Below are 24,948 nucleotides of genomic sequence, written 5' to 3'. Positions count from 1 at the left end.
AGTTATTTATGAAAATGGATTCTGGGAAGTGCTAAAAATAGAAACAGGTTGTATCATGGAAGTCACAAGTTCTGAAGAGCTTGCTGAACCATCTCTGCTATCTCCAAAGGTCAACATAATGTGAACCTAATAAGAATGCTTGTTGTTTTCCCCTTGAGTTTTAGAGTCTCAAGTGGCAAATTATTAAATATATAATTTGGGGATTTTCTGACTTTATAATGACTCTCACTGACAATGAATTCTCATGCCCTTCTTCATATACTTTTCTTTGCTACGCCTTCCAATTATTTTTAATTAGCTTTTCCATAAACACAAAAAATTATATTCTAACAAATTTAGTATCTATATATTCTAATTTTTAAAAATTTACAGGGCAATCTCTATTCAAATAATAATTATCTTGAAAATGTACAGCTAAATATGCATGTCAATTGAATTGATATCATATAGCTTCAATCAGTGTAACACATGGTTAGCCTGGCTAATTAATATCTTTAACCAATGGGGAATTCTAAAACTTCATTCACTGCGAATTTCATTCCTTAATGATTTTTAAGATGATATATTGCATTAATATGCAATGTGTGACTTGTTGCTGCTGCAGTTCAAACTACTAAACCCCCACAAATTTTAGTTTCACCATCAATAGGAAATGTCACTCACTCATATTCCTAACATTTGTGATACTGAATCCAACAGAGGAGCACATTTAGGCCAAACTAAAATGAAAAGAGAACAAATTAAATGGACTCTGTTCCTACTAAGATTGAGGTCAAAAGTTGACTCTAGGAAAATTGTCTACTCAGAGCAAAGTGAAAGTTTACTTTCTGTTCATACATTTCCAGAAATGTGTCTTGCAACTATAGCAACATTTTCCAAGGCAACCAAGTGCAGATTCTTTCCGAGCTATATTTAGAAAGTGTCTACAAGGATGTTCATTTGATTACGACCACTAACCAGGATTTCCCCTTTGAACTCCTCATTTTTTATACTGCTGTTTAAACAAGCTAATTACGTATCTTCAGATTTTAATTAAAAAGTAAATTATAATCAAGGAAGCCTCTAAGAGTATACATTTCGTTCATTTCTGATAAGGTAATTATTTTTTCTTGAGCCCTGAAGAAAAATTATAATCCTCCATAATTTATTGCATGTGATTCACCATTGTCATTTAAAAACCAATTTATTATATATAATTTGGAAAGAAGAGAGCTGTTAAACATAGGCAGAAATTCTGTAAGCTTTCTTGGCACAAAATGTGTGAGCATAACATGTAACTTCAGTCTTATCAGTTCTTGCCTTCTCGAAAGAAAGATTTCTACATTAACTGGCTAGCAGCAGACTAGACAGAGAAAAGCATCAGCATCACCAGACCATTTATATAGGTATTCCGGAAGTTTGCTTAGCATTACTGGCCCAATCTTTAAATCCCAGTTTGCTAAGATATTATTGTTTTGCATTTTAAACAGGTTCAAATGTCTGTGAATAACAAATCATACTTCTCAGTGAAAATCTGCAGATAAGTGACTTAAAACTCCAGCAGTATCTTTTTAGGTTCACTTATATTTTGCCATGTTTCATAAAATATTAAAAGAAATTATAAACTGCCTCTTTAAATAAGAACAAAAGCCGTAATCAGGAAGAGTCTTTCTGGAATTCATAGCAAGCCCTCTGAGGTCTGTGAGCCATTTCTGCAGAAGAAGGAACTCTGATCCTATATTTTTCTAATGCTGACTTTGGATATGCTAATTCCTTTGTCAAGCCTCACCCTACTGAGGCAGAAATTATAGACACCTCATTTGAGAAATTTCTTTATGTTCAATGTTATAAGATAATGAGTGAGAGGAAAACCATGAAGAAAGAATACAGACATGTCTGTCTTCTACTTGGAGAAAGAGGATGCATTTAAACTACCTTGCAGAAACTGCAGGAAAGGAAGGAACTTTGAGGAGTCCAATGGTGTTGTTTCCTATTTCTAAAATCATAGCTAATCCTGCCCAATTCAGTTACTTTCTATCCAATTTTTAAAAATAGCCAAGAATTCCATAACTTTACATAATAACTCTTCTCAGTGTTTAATCATAGATACTTGTCAAGTTTTTTTTAAGTCTTTCTATCAAACCAAAATCACTTTCTGTAATTCAAATCTCTTTCTCTGTGAAAATGAATACCAGTTTTAGATAGTCCTTCCTTCCTACTAGCCCTCCCAGTGAAGAAAAATGTTTCTCCTTCATCTCCAAAGTCAACTCCCAGCTCCAGTTGTATTTTTTCATAAGTTTCATTTTCCAACCTGTTAATTATTCTTAGAGGTTAAGAGAGCAGCAAAAACATCTAAAATATAGACAAAAATGAGGGGGAAAGGACATATTTTCCCCCAAATATTGACAGCTTAAAATATAGATTGTAGGAGAAAAAGGAAATTAAAAGAAGTTCAGAAAAATGAATCTCTATATGAAAAGGGATCACAACCCTGCTAGACTGAATTCTTCAAGTTCAGGGTCTATGGTCTCCTTTGTCTTTAGTTCCTCCGTATTTACCAAGGTGTCTGGTCCATAATAGACACTGAGAACATTTTAAATAGTAGACCTGAACTAACAGTTTATCTTAAAGTAGAGTAACATAGCAATATTTAAAATAAAGAGCCACAAGAAAAACATACTAGAAAGCAATATAATTATGGTAAAGGGCAGCACAGAAGGGGCTACAAGAAAGCATTAAAACATGAAACAGTAGCTGGGGACTAGGGGACTTGTAAAATTCTTCCCATTTTTCATGGCTTATGGCTCCTTGGCTCTATTTGAATTGGGCTGGCCAAAGAGAATCACCCTGAAGATCAGCACTTCTCTAAGGCTCTCTTCTTGGGCCCACTCTAAGTCATAACGTATGCAAGTTATCCTGTGGGAAAGAGCCCTAAAAATCTTAAACCCTAGATAATGCGGTGCAAACAACATAAGCTGCTTCCTTCTAGATATAAAAGCACAGACTCATTGTTCTCTAATCAGTTTTGGTTCTGCTGTTCTTATCTTCTCCTAGCACAAACAGAAAGAAAACAAAATCCTAAACACTCAGGACCTGCTACATGTTTTTGTTCACATGGAAACGGATATGGGAGGTAGGGCCAGCAGGGTGAAAGTGGGACTCTGCTACCAACTGGCCGTGGCCCCTGGACACATCACTGAATACTTTTGGTTCTCTGTCTCTCAGGTTATACTCCGATCCTTTCCAGCTTGTCTTGTGGATATCTATGTGTTATTGACGCAAAGGGACACCTAAGAGTGTTGACATCCATCTTGCTATTTTCCACAGATATCACTGACATGCGAAGCTGGGAACGAGAAAATGCACATCCCCAGCCTGAAGACTCCAGTCCATCTGCACTTCAGCGAGCTGCCTGGGGTATCTCTGAAACCGAAAGCGACCTCACCTACGGGGAAGTGGAACAAAGATTAGATCTGCTCCAGGAGCAACTTAACAGGTATAAGCAGTGACGGGCAAAAGGAGAACATAACCCAACCCCTTACATGGGTCCAGTTTTACTCCTTACAAATGGAAAATTCTCCTTGCCATGATCTCATAATTTCCTTATACATTTACTTATTTAAAATAAGACTAGAAGTTCACAGAATAATTTGTGTTGAAAGGAGCATTTATTTAGAACACTTCATACTTCTGGCAGCAAAAATCCTATTTTTTTCTTTGTCATCTAGTTAGTATTTCACCAGCACTGGCTACCTTAGAAAACTCCCTTCTCTCCCCTCAAAATAATTCCTAATTAATTTGTTAACTGACACCCTTCCTCTTTTAATCCTCCTTTTACACTTTTTCGGATGTTCCCGATAGCATAGTTATGTGTTAGGGCATTTAAAAAATACTGACAACGTGATTTAAACTTTTAGTTATTCAGTCAGCTTATCAAAAAATGTAATTGAATTGAAATTCTCACAGAGTTTCTTGTTTCCTTCACCGTTGATCTAAACCACTTAACATGATGAAGAAATCTTAGTTTAGGGAGGAGGTAATCCCTTCCCCTAAGTCTGCGTGGTTTCTTTAAAATTAAAGTGGTCAAAAAGATTGAAAAGAATCTATGAGTGGGTATGACACAGATGCTTTAGTTGTGTTTCACTTGGGAATTTGTCTTGATCCAATAGTAGCCTTTTAGTTCACCACCAGGCAAGATATTCCAGTAGTCCCAGACAGAAAACTGCACTGACTAAATTAAAATGCTCTAATCACAAGATTTATTAAATCAATTTAAAACACAAGTGAGAGAAGAGGGAAACCATATGGGGCAATTAACACATTTCGAATACGCACAAGCATGGTAAAAGGATTGCACTACCCCAGTTCTGACTTACACAATGTTCATGCATTTGCCATAATGTAACGAAGTTACCAAGACCAGAGTTGAGGTTTGCAGGTCTGCAGACAAAAATAATCTCCTGTGCCAGTGGCACACACTTGCTCCATAACAAGGATACAAGGTATAGTATACCTGACCTCAGCTGTGGCTTTCCAACTAGCCAGCTCAACAGCCATGTGTTTCATTAGCCTTTCGTAGGTACAGCACACATGGAGCCAAGATGCGATGATACTGATATCACCAATGGGTGACCACATTTTGGGATGACAGTTGTTTACCTAGAGGTGACCTGAGAATAATTTGTTCTTTCCATCTCTATGTATAAGCAACACCCTTGTTTGTTACATATTTCTATCGTTGATATGCCTGGCAGGTTACTAGCATGCTATTTAATGTATCTTATGAATTCTGCCATGTTTAACAAGCTGCTTGCTTACTCATCTGTACTTAACACATCTATGAGTTTTGCCTATATCACAAACTACTGATTTATTCACTATTTATGCTTAAATTTTTGTGTGCATTTTGTCCATGCCGTTTATTGTTGTTGAACACACAAGTGAATGACTGAATGACAGAAGCAGCAGTGATTTATTCAGCAAAATGCTATCACCGTACTTGCAATTGGTGAGCATAGGAAAAGGTCTTAAGTCTGCTACTTAATAACTTACAGGATTACTGGGTCAAATCATTTAAATTTCCCTCCATTTCCTACTTTGACTCATACCTACCCATGATGCTACTGTAAGGACTAAAGTAATGTAAATGGGAGCTACATATGCTATACAAAATGGAAGTTGTTCTACTTGCAGATAGGTAAAAATTGATTAACAAGGAACTTCACTTCTATTACTGGTGTTCATTTTAGTATATTCTCCTACTTTACGTATAATTCCTGACTTGGACCTTTCATCAGAACTAAAATTGAGATTTTTAGCATCACCTGGTTGCTCTGTCATGGGTGCCAATCATTGCTGCTAGGATAAGTCAATGATTGCTTAAAACATTTGTTCTAAGGGCACATTTATGATCCATTTGGCATGCAATCACCCAATAGTAATAAAAATTGTTATTGTTATTTTATTACATTAGTATGTTATTATTACTATATAAAACTTTTCCACAAAATGCAGTTAAACCTCTTTTGATGTGTTCCCAATATCGGTATGTGTTTCCTGAAGATGTTTTGAATTGCTGCTGTGAAAGTAGTCAAAATCAAAATGGAGTTGTTAATGTTAGAAAAACCCTGAAAAATAGAGCTGGGGAGGGCCAGGAAGAGAGGAATGTATGCCTGATAACAAAAACTATCACAAAGACTCTATAAGATCCACAACCTTGCACAGAAGCCACTGTAACCTAACACAAAACATACTTCTGCAAGGACATCTGACCAGCAACTGCCTGTCCAATCTCGAACCAGCGTCACCCTTGTTATTGATCTTTGTAGCCAAGGATAATCATTTCAAAACAATTATGTAGTCCTCCTCATCTTTCCTTTAAAAATCTCCACCTTTACCTCTCAGAATGAGTGCATACTTTACTATGGCATGAATATTCCCATTGTGTTGCATATTCCCATATAAATATCTTTTCCTTTTAGAGTGCCTCTATTTATTATTTAGGATGACACTACCACCAATACTACATCTCCTTTGACATTTGTTTCTAATTATCTCTGATATTTTTACAAACTTTTTTTTTTTTTTGCTCGTTTGGGATTTAAAATCCAAAATATTACATTTTTACTCCACTGCGGTTTTTAACAACCTTTCACCTCCACTTTATTCTAGAAGTTACATGTATACAAAAAAGTTTGAGGGGGGAAGCTCAACTCAGACTTCTACTTTGCAGAGCGAGAATCCCAGGACACTTTCTATAGTGGAGTCTACCCTGTTTAGCTTCGGCATTTGTTCAAATGTAGAACTGTGAATTCCTACACCATTTGTCTCATTCAAATACACATATTAAGTACAAAACACAATAAAAACAAATAAAATGGTCTATCTTGAATGGTCCTTGCTACCACTTCTTTTCTGCTTTAATGACTGATTAACCTATAGATAGGGTTAAAGGTTTACATAAGAAATGTTACTCTGTATTTATATATTATGCCTGCAGATACACCTATTTAGGTAAATCATTAAGACTTGATTCTAGACCACTGCTTCTCACATTTCAATGTGTATTTGAATCACTTGGAGGTCTTATTAAAATGCAGATTCCAAGTTAATACGTCTAGTTGGCAGAGATTCCACATTCTAAAAAGCTCCCAGTAATGTCCAGTGTTGCTGATATAAAGACTGCACCTTGGCCAGGCGTGGTGGCTCACATCTGTAATCCCAGCACTTTGAAAGGCTGAGGCAGGTAGATCACGAGGTCAGGAGTTCGAGACCAGCCTGGCCAAGATGGTGAACCCCCCATCTCTACTGAAATACAAAAATTAGCCGGGAGTGGTGGCGGGCGCCTGTAATGCCAGCTACTCAAGAGGCTGAGGCAGAGAATTGCTTGAACCCGGGAGGAAGAGGTTGCAGCGAGCCGAGATCATGCTACTGCACTCCAGCCTGGGCGACAGAGCAAGACTCCATCTAAAAAAAAAAAAAAAAAAAAAAAAAACACCACACTTTGAGTAGGGAAGCCCTAGAACATGTAAAAATTGTTAGTAATGACTCCTGCCATTGCACACAGAGCAATTTATCTGCATGCCTCTAGTATGGCATTGAGCACTTGCTTTGCCTAGTGTTGTGGTTATTTATGCACCTCCTTCATTTGTCTTTCCTAAGTGGTTAGTTCCTGTTAGCACTGTGAAATCAGATTTCATATTTATTCATTATCATGTTGTTCCCTCACCTTCCTACCTAACATTGTGCCTGCTACATTGTGGGTCTCTGAGTGAATGAATGAAAATATTAACTTCACGCAGCTTTATAATTATGCTGACAGAAGAAAAAGTTCTAAAACTGTTATTTTCTGTTTTAAATACCAAGCTGGATTTATTTTAAATTCTCTGTAATTCCTCCTGAGTAAAGCAGGCTATTTAGTCTCAGTATAAGAGTCCTCTTTTTTTTCTTTTTTTTTTTAGATAGGGTCTGGCTCTGTCCTCTGTCACCCAGGCTGGAGTGCAGTGGTGCTATCTCCCAGGCTCAAGCCTTCCTCCCACCTCAGCCTCCTGAGTAGCCGGGACCACAGGTGCACACCACCACACCTGGCTAATTATTGAGGATTTTGCCATGCTTCCCAGGCTGGTCTCAAACTCCTGAGGTCAAGTGATCCACCCACCCTGGCATCTCAAAGTGCTGGAATTACAGGCATGAACCATCGTGACTGGCCCAAGAGTCCATTCTTATTAAGCTAACAGACCCTTGTCATAAAACACTGAAATACAACCCTATGCATATAAAAAAACCTATCAGCAAACTGCTGCCGTTTGTTGAACTACCCGAGATATCTAACAACTAGTTAATAAAACAAAATTAAGTCCCACTCATGGCAGTGTGCTGCAATTACTGGACGTATGGATGCTGAAGCCTCACCTTCCAATAGATTTTTTCCTCATAGACACTATTCAAATAGGTAGAATCCATGATAAAGAGATTTTCTCAGAGACAGCTGCTATTTGGCAAAGGATTTATATAACAAAAACATCACGATAATTTTTGACTCATTTTTGGATCTTGAATCTCCCTTGTTGATGCAGTTCTTCTTCCAGTCTTTCCCCCCAAATCCTTTTACATTCAATGTAATAAACATTGTTGTAAGCCACTCACAACTGAATGCTGTTAGTAATGGAATACATTTGTACAGAAATATTTGTGATAAATCTGAATGTATAATTTTCTTTGGAGGCTCAGAGGAGAAAGTAATTCTGAATGGGGTAAATAAGGAAAGATTTTGGGATACAGATAATATATAAGCTGGGACTTGAAGAGTGAAATGAAAGAAAAATATGTATAACACATAACAGTGAAATAATGGGTCTGCTTAGTTTAGTTGGAAGCATAAAAATTAGATCAGACCTTCAGGTATCAAAAGTAGATAAATAAACCAGTTGATAACTCAATTTTTCCCTTTTCAGAGTGGTTTTGACATTTGCAAAAATGACATTTGCAAAGTCATGTATAATTCATAGCTATTGGTTTAGAAGACACAAAGCTATATGGCTATATTTACTAACTATAGAAAAACTGCAAGAATAATGTGTTATTGTGATTCTTAGAAGGAAGATTTGGAGTGTTAATATCAAAAACTAAAAAAAAAAGAAGATATTTTCTCATGTTTTCCAGGTGTATTATGTTCTCTATCAAATCAAAAGCTAATTTCTACTTTGAATTCTACAAATATAACATGAATTTAATTGGGCAAAATTAATCCTATGATTTTCCTTTTTTTGTTTTATTTCCATTTTTTATTCAGAGGCAAAACAGTCACGCAATAAGTGAAGAGTTAGAAGAATTTTCTAAAGAGGCATATGGTCCAAATTTTCTGTTCTTATGTCCACAAAATTTCCTCTGTAGTTAATGCTGTTGTTAACACATGCAAAGGAGGGCAATCTGACCAATTATATTTTGCTATTTTCCCTTAAATTTTAATTTAAAATGAGAATGAAATTAACAGGCCAGTTGGCTACTTGTGAGCTTTAGGGAAAAAATAAACTGGTATTTTGCAGGCCAGATGGGTCATTAGAAGCAAGTGAAGTCAAGTTTGGTCTGCTTCTTACATACCAAAGGCCATGACATATTAAGAGGGAAAAAGAATTTAACATTTAACAGCATTAAACATTAAAGAAAGAATACAATGAATAATATACAATACTTAATATGAATAGGACAGAGGTAAGGTTAAAAAGCGTTAATATAAATGTAAAAACACATAAGAAATTATCCTGGGATGCTACAGTTATGAAAGAAATGTGCTACCAATCTATTTTTTAAGAGCAAATAAAATGTTCACAAGAAACTGAGTAAAACCTAATTAAAAAGCAAAGACAATTACTGATTAAAAATAAATTCTCAGTGTGTTTTACATTTTGAAATCAATGAAGGTTAGTAAACATGTAGTCTATTTTGCTCATTTGATTTTCTGTTAACTCTTAATATGAACAGGAAAGCAATAGTCTTTATCAGAATAATTAGTGAGACATACACAGTAAGTATCCATCAGGAAAGAATCTCTGTGCTCCCTCTCCTGTCCTTCTTGTTTAAAGCAAGGCCATAATTCTGTTTCTTGGTAGTGCTGAAATTTTTTTAAATGCTCTTGAAATTCTGGACTATTTTAGACTGTCTTTTCCTTCTTCTATCTGTTCTGTAGGCTTGAATCCCAAATGACCACTGACATCCAGACCATCTTACAGTTGCTGCAGAAACAAACCACTGTGGTCCCCCCAGCCTACAGTATGGTAACAGCAGGAGCAGAATATCAGAGACCCATCATCCAGTTGATGAGAACCAGTCAACCGGAAGTATCCATCAAAACTGACCGAAGTTTCAGCCCTTCCTCACAAGTGAGTGTGGATACCATCCAACCAAGAGTGTCTCTCAAAGTGTGTTTCCAGGGGTCACCTAATCAGAATCACTTGGGGTGCTGTGGAAAATGCAGATTTCTGTCCCTATCTCTGTTTCTACTCAAATAGAATTTCTGGAAATGGGCCCTGTAATCTGCATTTTAAACAAGCCCACGATGATTTTTATGTTCATTTAAAGTTTGAGAACAATGAAGCTAGAATAATAATTTTAAACATTAGCATTTTTTTTAAAAGGAAAATCTTTCTTCCAGAATCAACCTGCTTAAATTTATATGTGGTAGAGCTTTGAAACCTAAGGAATAGTCTTCCTGGCTCTCAAAAGGGCTTTAAGGAAAAATCTGGGTCCAAAAAGAGCTTCAAAGAAAAATCTGTAATTTTCTACAGTGCCAAAGGCTGGGAGAGGTCTCAGGAAGGAAGGGGAGGAGAAATAGTAGGCTGGCCAGATTAGACCTGAGGTTCAAATGCCATCAGACTAGTAATCTTGTCTGTACCCCACCCATTACCAGAGATCTCTAAATTTTTTTACTTGGATGATAAACATGGTAAGAGAAGCAATTTAAAGAGTCCTTTATCCTGCTTCTGAAGCCCTCAAAGGGGTCCTTTTAAATTATGTTAATATAAGTAGTCTAGCTTTCCTTGCAATTCTATTTTGGGAATTAGTCTTAATTAGTTAAACATTATGGTGAAATTGGACCTAAGAACAATGATTTAAATAAAGATTTGTAGAACAATCTCATAAAACTTTTTTAGATGTTCGGGAATTTAATTTAAGACGTTCTGGAAAATGAAACTACACTAATAAGAGAAGGTAATGTGTCAGAAGGAAAATAACGCAATACTTCTAAAAATCTGAAAGTAGAAATTAATTTAACTAGTTTTGAATGACTGGGAAACATGTAAAACCATCTATTTTGTTCTTTGTTTTCAGTGGATTTAGGTAATATTATCTGACTAGGGATGACGGATTTTACTTCCCATCTTCCCATCTTTTCTTTCCTCCTTATACCCTCTTATTCATCAAGTGATCCCATTCCTCATCCCAATTTGTCTTAAATTTCGAATTTAATTCATCTGGAAAACTCAGTGTAAAATAATATATATTTTTTTAAATCTGATTTTTAAAATCTGGTTCCAGGGTTCAATAAAAGTTCTTGGAATGGTTGTTTAGGATTATCTATAGTGATAAACAATCTCCGACGTCTTGACTCATTTTAGGAGGGAAATGTTGGCTAATATCACTAATCAAATATAGATTAATGAGGAAAGAAAATGCTTAAGTTTTTATTAGTGTAATTTTCAATGACTATCTATCAATGTGAATTATAAAAACTTGTTTTGTTCTTTTTCCATCAGTGTCCTGAATTTCTAGACCTTGAAAAATCTAAACTTAAATCCAAAGAATCCCTTTCAAGTGGGGTGCATCTGAACACAGCTTCAGAAGACAACTTGACTTCACTTTTAAAACAAGACAGTGATCTCTCTTTAGAGCTTCACCTGCGGCAAAGAAAAACTTACGTTCATCCAATTAGGCATCCTTCTTTGCCAGATTCATCCCTAAGCACTGTAGGAATCGTGGGTCTTCATAGGCATGTTTCTGATCCTGGTCTTCCAGGGAAATAATCATTTTGTACTATTTACTCCACATACAATGTAAGTGCTTTTAATGGCTGTTTTCCTTTTTCTATTTAAATCCTCTCTACTTGACTCAGGGGCTCACAAGTTACCATTATATGCAAAAGTACTGTATATTTTCCTAAATTGAAGCTTGTAAGGTAAAACTGAGCAGTTAGGATGTAAATATACATAAGAACTTTTGGTTCCAAATGTTAAAACTGCCAGCATCTCACGGCACCTTATTTTTTTTTTTATTTTTTAAATCACATGCATGTTAGGAAACTCCAATTTCTCTTGCATGGAGACTCCTACTTACTGCTTTTACTAAACCAGTACTTTGTTATGAAAATGCCTTCCATGCAAATAAGAAACCAAGGGATAAAACTGTTCATGGATGCAACTCAAATTCAGATGATCCTCAACTCATGGGAATTCCAGGGGGATAAAGGGAACTTAGTCACTTTTGCACACAGATTCAGGTCTTTCTGTATCAAGATGTTCAAAGTTAATTACGTTCATTCCTCCACACTGGAAGAAAAAATACAAAGTTTGAGTTGTAAACCTCTGACAGTATAGGAAGCCATATCCAAAAACTAAACATAGGCCAACAGTAATGAGAACAAAGGTCTTTCTATTTAAAATTATGTCACTAATTGCATTTACAAACCATCTAAAGTATTTTCCACTGGCACATTTCCTAGAAGGCTTAAAAACAAATTTCTCTCATTTTGCTTTTTTTCTGGAGGCGGGGGATGGTGTGGTCTCCTTAAGTACTGCTAAACTGTGATTAACACAAACTGATATCCACAGCTTTCTTGTGATTCACATTTTAAAGCAATCCTGAGTGGACATACAGCCTGGGCAACATGGCAAAACCCCACCTCTACAAAAAATGCTTAAAAATTAGCAGGGTGTGGTAATTCACACCTGTAAACCCAGCTACTTGAGAGACTGAGGTGGGAGGATGGGTTGAGCTTGGGAGGTCAAGAGTGCAGCAGGCCTTGATCACACCACTGCACTCCTGCCTGACAATACAGTAAGACCCTATCTCAAAAAATAAATAAAAAATAGTCGACACAGTTTTCAAAAAATGTGCAATTTCAGTGGATTTGCATGGCAAAACTAGTTTCCATTAAGTATATGTTATTCCATGTCTAATTGCAGCTGCGGGAAAGCAATGGGCCTAGAAAGAAAATGCACATACCAGCAGTAAAATTTCAGTTGTGTTTAGTTATTCCAACACTTTTGCCAATTGAAAATTAAATAAAAATCTATTATACATGGATTGGAATGAATATATATTGACCTGAGAATATCAGAACATACAATGAAATATATCTTTCAATTAAAATATCTTCAACTGTTAGATTTTTTGTGGGGGGCATATGTATCTCATAAAATTGGGGTAAAGAAAAACATTACAATTTAAGATTCTGATCAGTCAAGTTCTAGTTAAGAAATGTTATTTTTCAATTCAAGTACAATTTTAAAATTATGAACTCTGATCCATTATATCTTTTCTTGCTGAACAAAAATATTGAAATTTATTGAAAGTTTGTTAGTCCATTAAGAACATTTTTATCAGTGCACATTACTAAATGGGTTAACTTCTATCCCTTCAGGATATTCAAACTTTGACACTGATCTGTTAATCAGCTTCAAATGCAAGCTATTTCAAGTTACTAAAACTATTGCATTGTTTAAAATGTGATTAAAGTGACCTTAGATTGCTCCCTATATATTTTTAAATGGTCACATAAATTGGTAATCCATGTGGAAGGCAATCTGTAAGCAAAGGCATGTTCTTATTCCTGCTTAATTTTTGAAAAACCAAAACACAAATGTTCAAGTGCATTATTCAAAATGACCAGTCAATTCCAACATATACTATTATACAAAAGTGTAATAATTATAACCAGCTTCCCAAACTATTTGGTGTTATGCAGATACAAACTTAGGGGCTAACTGATGCTTTCACTTCCTCACTCAACAAACATTCAATGGTGCCTAGCAGGGAAGAGAAAGTCCCATAAATGGCTAACTCTGATTCAGAGGACTATTTTGGGATTTTATTTCCACATTGGACACATTTTTGCAGCTGCAACAAATTTCATAAGGATTGCCGGCCTAAGTTCAGGAACATTCAGAATGAATTCACCAGAGAATGTTCATTTGTAGGGAGAGAGGATTTGGCAGGTGAGGAATGGAGATCTGATTGATTAGTGAATGCCTCAGCTGCAACATTTGGTATGACATGCATAAAATCCAGCCTCCCACATAAAACTTGTTTATATTTCTTTATGAAACCTGAGCATGAAGAAATAGGAAGATGGGGAATGGCGTGCAAGCATCCAGTTTATTTAAATTCTAGCACAACACAAACCTTTTTCTTAGTTCCTTGACATCATTGCTTATATTAAAATCTTAACCCTCAGAGAGTTGGACAGGATTAGGAAGGTCCCTTCCTACATGATATTAGCTTAAAAAGAGACTGAGCAATATAAAGACGTGATTAGTTGGGCATAAATGTCAGAAGACTCAATGGCTAAAGTGACTTACAGATGACCAAAGCAATTATCTTGATGTATAAAATTCATCCCTTTCCCCAGCCAAAGATCTAATGCCTAAATGTACCATCATCCCCCCGGTTGGCTATTGCAAAAACAGTCTGACCTCTCCATCTAGGGATCATGCCGAGAGCCAGGTTGAACTGCTGCAGCCAATCATAATTGCAGTGTAGCAAATGCTTTCCTTCTAGGTAATTAGAAGCAGTAATATAACACCTTTTGCTCTCCTCCTAAAAATAATGTTACCTGGTCCCCTGGCCTAAATAAAATGTCATTTAAAATCTAAAGTTTATTTGAATCCAATGATCTCCTGCTGTTATTAATTGCTGGGCAAAGAGCTGAAACTTAGACTTATCATTCTCCCCCATAGGGGAGTCACATTATTTAATCAGTTGAGAAAACCAGGAATAAGAAATGATGAAGCCAAATTCTCATGGGGTTTTTAAATTAATAATCACTCAGTCAACAAACATAGGAAGGCAGGGGGCAGATTTGGGACAGAATAGTTTCTTAAGTCCATTATAATGTATTGGTCATCAGCGCACAACTATCCTACTCTTCTAGTCAGGAAGTACGGGAAGTAGGTCAGGGCATTTGAGGTCAGGTTTAATATGTTTGTGTAAGAATTGCTTACAAGGTCCTTTTGGAGGGTGAACTTTAGAAATGGTTCCAAAATGACTAGAAAAAAAAAGTTCTTATCCAAATGTCATTTTAAAACCCCATCATATATTGTCTAAGGATAAAATGTATCACCTTATTGGCATATCTAAAATTATTATTATTAAATAACAACAGTATCATTCCTCTAAATGACTTTCATGATTTAAAAAAATGTTCAGTAGATGTTATTAGAAATGAATTGCAACATTGACATAACTTAACAGAGTGTCTAAATTGCTTATCTATGGCTAAAACCAAAAATAGATAAATATATGTAAATTACTTATCTATGAAAATCAAAATTTTTATAAATTATCAAAAAATCAAGTTATATTTTTACAGTAAAACAAATATGTTTCTATCATGTCAGTTCGAAGAGGCACTTGAAGACAGGATGATACAGGACAGTGGTCCTCAAAGAGTGGTCCTCCAACCAACACTACTAGCATCACCTGGAGACTTGGCAGAAATGCATATTCTTGGCCTCACCCCAGATCTAGTAAATCAGAAAATTTAGGGGTGGGACCCAGCAATCATCTTTTAACAAGCCCTCCCTCACGTGATCCTTACACACACTAAAAATTTAAGAATTACCAATGTAGAAGAGCAAGCATAGATTCTGCATCAGACCAACTTGGGTTCCAATACCAGTTTTTTCATCAATAGCTGTGTGACCTTAAGCAAGTTAACCTCCCCCAGTCTTTTTCTTGAATCTCTAAAAATAAGATAATGGTATCTGTCTCACAGAAGCTTGAGAAAGAAATGAGATAAAATATAGTAAAGTGCCTGGCATATACTAGGTGCTCAAAAAATGCTGAGTTCCTTGTTTCTCATCCAGAAACATGGCATTAAAACAATCAGGAGAACAATTTCCCAAGATTTAGATTTTGCACAATGTGCAACGTCTCCAACAACATAGCTGTTGCCAAGATGAAAGTTTTTGATTCAGAAAAACCTACATGTAACTATTGTTTTATCTCTCTTAATTGTATTTTGCACTATTAGGTTTATAGCTTTAAAGTAATACTCTTTACAATAATAGTGAGAGTATCAATCTCCTTGTTATAAACATATCTACTCTGAATCGATGTTATACATGCCAAGTATGTAAAGTAATCTGTCGATCAGTACTACTAGAATGTATTCTATAAAGGCTGGCTCACTGTGGAAGTCCTTCTTTAGATCTATGATATAGTCCTTAGATGGATATCTGAAAATACATTTACAAAATACAATTTTGAAAGTATATAATTTTCCATTTTTACAGAAAATATAATTTTACAGTTGCAATGGTTTTCAGACCCCAGGCCACTCTCTCATTGCACAGATATGTTACACAGTCTTAAACTGGCTAAGCTCTTGTGCGGAACGGTGGAAATGGCAGGGGACTCAATGTGGTAAACCTGAATTCAAATTCTACCTTCTCCATTTATTCTTGGGACAAACCCAGAGTAAGCCCCAGTATCCAAAATGATAAAAATGGTGTTAGCATCTAACATATCTTGAAGGGGTGTGTTGAGGATCCTCTGAAAATATAAGTAGAAATGCTTTGTAAACCATAAAGGACGTTATTTCTTACAGTAAATCTGTGTGTGATTTGTGCATCATCATAAAGATAGTGGAATATGGGGTAGTGCAGTAGCACTACTTAAGGTCTTCTAAAACACTTTGTGTTGCTCTTTCCTTTACCCAACATGCACATTCATACTGTATAACAAAAACTTATGAAGTCATTTTCACATGCCTCCCAAAGATCTAGTTGCTCAGAGCAGGCGAAAGCCAGTATAGATAGCATCCTTATATTTGTTAAATATTGCTTTTGTCCACCATTCATAAACTTACACATTTGCATTGCAATTGTTTTCTAGCTTTGCAATAGCTCATCCCTCTCTCCCTCATTCCTCAAATGTTCCCAAAGTTTTTTCTTGTGGTTCTACTTACAATGTGATGTTAAACCACTTTACAAACTAAAAGGATCATGTTTTAAATGTAAAGTATTAGGTGTTGTGATTGATCAGTGCCCAACAGTAGAATAATTCCTCACATGCATTTGTGGTACAAACACACTTCGGTTAAATGTCAAATACAGAAAATTAACAGAAAGACATGTATTATTAATAAGCAAAAGCATGAAAGAAAATTACCGTGAGGCTTATGTATATAAACCATTAAGTGGAGATTGAGAGATGACTAACAAGTTATTTAAAACATGTTATTACTACGAATACATCAAAACATCTATAGAAATGCAATGTTAAGAACACGGAACCATATCAATTGACAAATTTCATTGCTGTACCATTCATGATCAAACTTTTAAATGAGAATAGCAAGATTAAAGAAATACTCCCAGTAAAATAGTACTTATTATGAGAAGTGGCAATATTAACATAGTTATTCTTGAAAAGCTAATGTCAAAAATTAGATGAATCCCCTAAATGATAGTCACTACATCTGTGACTTCCATTAATTTATGTTTTGAAAGATGTAAAATAATTTGGTATACCTGTGGTTTTAAAGCACTATGTTTAACCTCTATCCTTTGTATTTCCTCTTGTGTATTTTAATGTTTTGATATTGAAAGTAATCACAACAGTTAGCATTTAAACTGTATTATTTATACTGACATATATTGTTTGGATATATAAGAAATTCCACATTTTCATCATTCTTATTTAGGGGTAAAATTAAACGATCAGTAATCTTATAATTAACTCCCCCACGTAGTCTCCTCAAATGCCCCTTTATTTATAATAGCACTGAAATGATATGGCACCTTTCTTCCAAATGTTGTATAAAATTAGAAATATTGAGGAATCTCTAGTTTTTATCTCCTAGCCACCTAGTGATTTCAATTAAAGGCACATTAACGCTTTTTAGCTGAAATTTGCATTTTATAATTTTGATGGGAAAATGTATTACACCAGAATGTTTACCAGTTAAAGAATAATACATTTCAAAAAAGAATGTGTGTAGTCACTTGAAAATGTCAGTCATCTGATACAAAGCAGCTCACTTACATCTGGCTAAGTAGTAAATACCTTGGAATGCTTTAAACAAAATGAAACAATCTACCAAAACACATACTATTTCCTAGTTTTTATGCACATAATGTAGCATGAAATCATAACGCTTTTGAAATATTCTGTGCAGAAATATTTATTTTTTAGTAAATATTTTCTTCAAAGATTGGTATGTGGTATTGACAGTGTAATCTACTTGCACAACTAGTTTTGCAATAAGCTTCTACAGATAACTGTAAATAAGAAAAATGTACATTTCATGTAAAAAATGGTTGCAAATTTTTGGTAGCTAAGAGAAATGTACAAGTTGTATTGAAAATATAGTATATATACATAATTTAAGAATGAAGCATATAATTTCTGATCTATTTATACATGAAAAACTCAAGAATTTGTAAAAGAAATTATTTTGGGGAAAAAGAAAGTAAATCTCATTAGCTAAGTAGGATACTTTTACTAGAGAAGCCAACTTTTTCCAACATTTTCCTAGGAACAGTACTAGATATAGGCATGGTGGTGCTGATGTTATTTCATGAAATCACATGTAACAGTGCTACAGTTTTACTGAGTTCCATCAGGACACTAGTAAGATAGATTGAGTGGCAAAAAGCATTAAATCTAAAATTAAAGAAACATAATATTTCACCTATTATTGCCTGTTAAGAACACAACAGTGATTGACTAAAACATTTATTGTTTACTTAAAATTTCTGGTGGATAAACAGGCTTTAACTCATGTGCAAATAACTTTTTATAACATATGTTGGCTTCATTTTTTTAACCAAGAATGAAAATATCCAGATATTTTCTTTTGCCCGAGTTTCATACTTTCTTAATTCCTCCCCCTGTTGCTTCTCTATTATTTAAGGGGAAAAAATATCAAACTACCTTCAAGAAAACTTGTAAATAAAATGTGTTGGCCATAATGTGGCATGTAAGCTAAGGACTATTGAGTCTGTTTAGTGGCTTAGATTTCCCAACCTTCATCTTAAAGGTTTAGAACACCAAAAGAACATTTCCCTTTGACAAATGAAAAAGCAAACACAAATAGCAGAAAAAATTGTATTGGTATCTACAACCAAGGCTGATCAGAAAATGAGAATCTAAATATGAAGAAGCTACATATTTTAGAACTTACCATAAATTATCTCTTGCCATAATATAAATCTGAGGGTACCACAAATAGATAGCTACGGGAAATTAAATATGCATCCAAAAGTTCAGAAAAATCTTATAATCATTTGAAAATGGCTTATTATTTTTTAAAAAATGAATATTTAATAAGTATGTTTCTGGGATATTCATACTAGCACTCTTCAGGTTATCCTTTGAAAATTCAATAATTACAACAAAATGAAATTTGATTCAATAATACAGTCAACTAGAATGCAAATATCTGTATGTACATATCTGTACATACTTACATTTTTATGGTTAAGGGAAAACATTGGGGTACCTCTCACAATATGTCAGAATTAGGACCTAATCACTCCTAAGTGTTCCCGAATATTGCTATTAAATGATGATCTAGGCCAATTCTCACTCCCGGTAAGCTTTGCAAATTGCCACCATCTCTGATGCTACAGAAGGGGCACATCTGAAAACATAATTAGCACATAGGGAAACAGCTTCCTTATTCTCTTACTGTATGGCACATCATAGTGACGTAGAAGTGTTGCCAATGTCTACTCACTATTCAGATACACAGAAGCACACCTGAGTCCTGAATACTCGCAAAATAATACACAAAGCTGCATATTACCAACCTACTTGGAAAAAAGGAATGCTAAGTATATAAGACTCTTTCTTTATATGCCAGAAAAACATATTTTTAAAAACAAGTAGAAAGAGATATGGCAGGAAATGATTAAAAGCACAGATTTCCCAGCATTCAAATAATGAGCAGATAGTGAGTCAGAAATATTTTTCCTAAGTTTCCCAGTGTTTTGCTGGAAAGTAGTTTTCTGCTCAGAATTCTAAATTACAGGAAAATTTTAATATATGTACTATATGATGACCTCATTCTAGACTTCAAATTACCTGGGCAATATTCATTTAAAATCCTGTCTGCACTCATAACTTCTAAATATTTACCAGTTCTAAATATTTTAATTTGTATCATCTAGTATTATGTATAAACTCTAGACATATTCTTGGATGATATTTTAGCATTATGTATTTATTCAGATGTGCTTAATTCACTATGTAAATGACTGAATTGCAACCCAAAAATTGGGATCTTCTAACACAAGTTTCAAAGTAATAAAACACCCATGGTTGCATTTTAAAGCTTATGGGACAGAATATGCCTGCCTGAAAGAAATCTTGGAATTTACTCATCAGATTTAATTTACCAGATATTAACAAATTTATTTCTATTAATTACCCAGAAAACTAGAAAAGCAGAAGAAAACATATCATTTAAGAGTTTGTCAAACGTAAAAAGACAAAGAGCACATTTCCGACAGAGTATTTATTTTGTTTGTCCAGTTTAGTAATGCCGTAAGATTACAAGCAAACTTAATGTCTTATATTGTACTTAAAGAAATAATCACAAATTGATTTTTTGTTATTTTTTTAACTCCACAGACTTTAAACTGTATTAACAGATTCTACTTTCTTCTAGGGTAAATGCCTTTTTTGGAAATAAACATAACTTGACTACATTTTTTGTTACTTTTTTCTGGATGCATGCGTAAATAGGTCAAATGAGAAATCCTTGAAATTACATTTAAAGTGGACCAAATTAAGATTTCCATACTATTGATTTACCCTTGATGTAATTTAAAATGTGTAAACTGCCACTCAGAATAGAAGTGCAATACCTGACATTTAATCATTTGGCAGTCTTTTAGACATAGGTGAATTACTGCACTGTTATTTGAACTGAAGCATCTCATAATATATATATATATGTAACAGATTTTGTATGATACAAAACTTTACAGCAAGCTATTTGAATGTTTATTAAAAAAATTCTCAAAATGACATGGAAACATGTTTACTGTATAAATAAAAGCACTTATACATTAAGAGTGTACATTATTCAATAATTTACATCATCGTAAAAGAACTGGGGTGTAAGTTAACCAGTGCAAACTACTATACTATATTCATATTACAGTCATGTTTATCATAAAAATATCAGTTATTTTTAAAGCATCGAAGAAGTGAACTGTATTTCAGTATAAAAATTCTGGTAAAATATTCTCTAGGCCTAATGTTTTTGTTAACATTAAGTTTGTCTGTTTAATGTAAAGTGCAGAAGAGTTGCCTGGCAATTAAGTTGGATCGGCATAGAATGTTAGGTTTTGCTAGAGAAAGGGGTTCTGTGGTCAAAAAGTTTGGAAAAAACTGGGTCAAATAAAATTAAACATGACTGATTTTATTAACCTTGGGGTTTCAGATGCTAATATACCTTGTCAAGCTTTAGAAAGTGAGAGTTTCTAAATATGCTTGGCCATGGAAGCTCCTTCATAGACCTTCTATGACCAAAAGTCATAGGAACATTTTTAAATGAAAATTTTGTTAAAGAGTTCTAATATAGAGTGTCACCTGGCAGAAGCTTACATGAATAATACCATTTGTCATTTTAAAAGTTTTACCTCAACTGTGAGCCTCCAAGTAAGAGAGATAATCATAATCGACCGCAGAATAGTTCAGTAACGACCATCTGTATAACCTGGATGTTAAGATTACAGGTTGCTGAGCCACATTATCACCATTCGATGTGAATGACACTTAGTGTTTTTACATTTGCTTTTTCCTACAACACTTCTAATTAGAATTCTGTTTCTTTAATTTCCCAGCTCAGTTAATGTCCTCTCACATTATCAAATATATGTTCATAAAAGAGCCAGAGAACAAAATTATGTGTATTACCTATTCACACATTTTTATAAAACTGACCAAGTGAATTTGACAGCAAATTATATAAAATTATCAGTGTCAAGTGACTATGCGTTACTTCCTTTCCAGGATTTTTTTAAGTGAAAGCTGATTTAAAATTCTGTAAGTTTATAAAAGATTTTGTTCAAGATATTGCCATCTATCCTCCATCCATTAAGAAACATGGGATTTTATAAAATCTATAAATTAATTTGGTCAGCAGTCATAAAATTATGTCACTCACTGTTAGGTTAGAAAATACGCATTTAAAGCATAAGAAAAATAAGTGGTTTATTAAATCTTCACTAAGACAGACATGAGGTGTTTGCCAAGAAAGAAATTACATTAATTATAACATCTTATACCAGGGATATTAAACACTAAAGATCTGGTGATTCTACGTCGCATTTTCGGCAGTTTTAGTACCACGCAGAAAAGTTGCTGTGGTGCCTACTATGCTCAAAACACCACATTACATAGATGCACTCAAAATACTTACTGGGTTTTTAATGGCAAAGCTACCACTAATGTTAATGTTGTCAAATAAGTCAAATGTATAATTTCTGAACAATTAGAGTGATTAATTACTTGTTTATTTTTAAGTTTATAAAGAGTTGACATTACATTTAAACAACAATTTAATTAGGACAATTTTGAATGTTGACATATCATCAAAAACATAAGCCATTTCCAAAAAGTCTAGATTCAGAGCAGGATGCCATTTTAGGTGAACTATGTCTTCACTAGTGAAATAGGATGCAGAGAGAAATACTATGTTTATTAAGAACTTTTTGCTTAGAGAAGACAATAAAACATATTTAAGAAAAATATATACTACAAAAAATAAAAAAGGAAAAAATAATGCCTTCTGTAGTCTTATTTCACTACAGATTGAACTAGGGAGATAATTTTCTTCTTCACAGACAAAGATCTTTAAGTTTCTTTTCTCTGATTATTTGATCAAGGAACAAACTATATTACAAACATGGCACAAAATCCAGGCTTTCATTTCTAGCCAACCCTCAAACACCACCAACTACAAAGAAAACTTAAAAGTCTAATTTGTAACCTTCAGATAAGTATAAATTAGTTTTTTCTAGGCTTTCATCATTTGGCTTCTTATACAATCTATCTTGTAAAGTACATTCCTCTAAATTTACATTATCTAAAATTAAGGCTAAGCATTATTTAAATCAATTAATCATACAATATTTTATGACAATATGCACATATTTATAAAATAACTTTTCCAAAAGCAGTAATACCTCAAATTAAAAAAGAAATCTTTTATTGCTTTGAACTATCTGCTAAAATAAAAACACACAGAAAGGGAAGAGGTTTAACAGGTAGGAAGAACATAGAAAACCCTTGAAAGTTTTAAAGTAGTCCAGTTCACTTCTTCCAAGCAAAAGAATTCACAGTGTCTCTTCAGGTTTAAAATTCTAAGCATTCAAATTTCCATAGTGCCCTGCAAAAACTAATACATAAGTGAAATTATTATCTATTAAGAATAAAATGGTTTTTAATTATTTTTGACTAATTATATTCCATAAGAGCATTTTCTTAAGAGAGAAAAGTTTGTTTCCAAGGCTTATAATTCAAGCCAATAAATATCAGTAATGTTGACCCCGTAACTTCCATCAGTAAATATAAGAAAAACAAAACAAAAACCCTGAAACATTAAAGCACAGGTAAATATAACTGTCTTATACCTTGAATTTTAAAAAACCCTGAATATCAGGTTAATAGTAACCATTTGAAATGAGAAATGAACAGCTTCATAATCTGTCACGGATTAAAATTTTTACCTCCCTGAGAAAAAATATCACTACAGTAAACTACCCTTTTTAAAAATAATGGTGGTTTTGGCCCTTAAAAGTGATTTGAAAGATCATTTTTTTTTTAATTCAAAAAACCTGTCATAAAAATTGAAAAGCATATTTACAATTTAACATGAAGTCAAATTGTTTGGCACCTATACCAATATTAATCTTATATTTGTGTTACGCTGAAAAATATGGAAAAGTATGTGGCATACCAAATATATTATTTCCAGTACTGGTACTTGGGATCACTTAAATTTTTTTACTAACTAAGAACTATCTAGAATGCAGTATAAATATCAAAAGCAGGATACTCACATCATCATATACGAAATTCGCAGACCCTTGTTGCAAGTGGTCTCTTTTCCTAAAGAAATCTTTAAACAAAGAAATTACTTTTTTATTGTAATTTAAAATACATAGTTTCAAATATTTAGTGCACCCAGGTACACAAAAAGAATAATTTCATATTCAATTAAATATTAAGTGATTGAATAGCCCTGGCAACAGAGATATGAGAAAAACTTCCAAAAATAACATAACAAGTTTTTATCATTTATATTGCTTAATATTTGAAGCCTTTAAACTAATTAGATTTAACAGTGAATAAAGGGGGAAAAACACATATTATTATAAACTTGCTGGAGGAAATGAGACACATTATTCAAGAAAAATAGCTACATAACACTGTGCACTTAGTTTTAAATAGTCAATACCTGTCAATGCTCGAAGCTTCACACAGCAAGCAACATAATCATCAAAGAAAATTCTGCCATTCTTGCTATAACGTTTAACAATAGTAGTTAATGTTTGAGGACTCAACCTATAACCTAAAAAAGAGATAAATTAAAACTTCTAAATGTAAATAACATAAGAACACTGCAAGATTGCTTTCTCATTAATGAAGTCATAACTTTCAAAATTCATTCCACAAAAATATAATTAGAAACAAAACACATTAATATTGAAATTCATCAAAGGCTTCACTGTTAATCCTGTTAATCGGTATATAAATATCACAATTCTAACTTTGTAATAAAGTCAAAGCTAAGGAAAAGAAAATAATTCTCTTCTTATGAATTTATCATATATTGTTATTTTGAAATAATGTCTAATTTCATGGGTTTTAATGCTTCAATATTTCAATTATGTAACTTTGTATAGTTCTTAAAGAATATAAATGCAAAGATTACTAATGATCTTTGTTATTCAAATGATATTTCCCACTGAACATATTACTTGCAAGTATCTTTTATAACTAAGAGAAATTTGAGGATCAACATGATTACTCTACAGGGGAAAAAAACAGAAAAACATTCTTTTTGTCCTGGAATTCTTAGTGTTTCTTCATACACTGTAATAATAATAACAGCTTTCTCGCTATTTCACTGATTTCCTTGGTTCTTTGTTCTAGTAGTCCTGTGATGTCCAAAATTTTTGATTTTATACTTATATCAATGAGAAAGAAGTTTTTGATCATTCACTCCCAGTATGT

The 24,948-nt window shown here is 33.8% G+C and overlaps 2 protein-coding genes across 9 annotated transcripts in view; one reads left to right on the top strand and one right to left on the bottom strand.

Moving 5' to 3' along the window:
* The window catches only part of KCNH7 (potassium voltage-gated channel subfamily H member 7), a 481,586-nt gene extending 462,583 nt beyond the window's left edge, over positions 1-19,003 (top strand). For both annotated transcript variants that reach the window (XM_034954383.2, XM_003820933.4), the window contains exons 14-16: positions 3,307-3,475; positions 9,665-9,857; positions 11,232-19,003. In XM_034954383.2, coding sequence (XP_034810274.1) covers positions 3,307-3,475; positions 9,665-9,857; positions 11,232-11,498 — 629 coding nt within the window. In that variant the 3' untranslated portion in view covers positions 11,499-19,003. The remainder of the gene's footprint in view (positions 1-3,306; positions 3,476-9,664; positions 9,858-11,231) is intronic.
* A 2,898-nt stretch (positions 19,004-21,901) lies between these two features.
* GCA (grancalcin) overlaps positions 21,902-24,948 on the bottom strand; it is a 43,354-nt gene continuing 40,307 nt past the window's right edge. For all 7 annotated transcript variants that reach the window (XM_024927918.5, XM_057301424.2, XM_024927914.5 and 4 more), the window contains 3 exons: positions 24,170-24,283; positions 23,772-23,830; positions 21,902-23,107 (listed from right to left, as the gene is read on the bottom strand). In XM_024927918.5, the coding sequence (XP_024783686.3) occupies positions 23,081-23,107; positions 23,772-23,830; positions 24,170-24,283 (200 nt within the window). In that variant the 3' untranslated portion in view covers positions 21,902-23,080. The remainder of the gene's footprint in view (positions 23,108-23,771; positions 23,831-24,169; positions 24,284-24,948) is intronic.

The sequence above is a fragment of the Pan paniscus genome, chromosome 13, assembly GCF_029289425.2.
Source record: "Pan paniscus chromosome 13, NHGRI_mPanPan1-v2.0_pri, whole genome shotgun sequence".
Classification (NCBI taxonomy): domain Eukaryota; kingdom Metazoa; phylum Chordata; class Mammalia; order Primates; family Hominidae; genus Pan; species Pan paniscus.
This window is presented reverse-complemented; position numbering and strand designations above follow the sequence as displayed.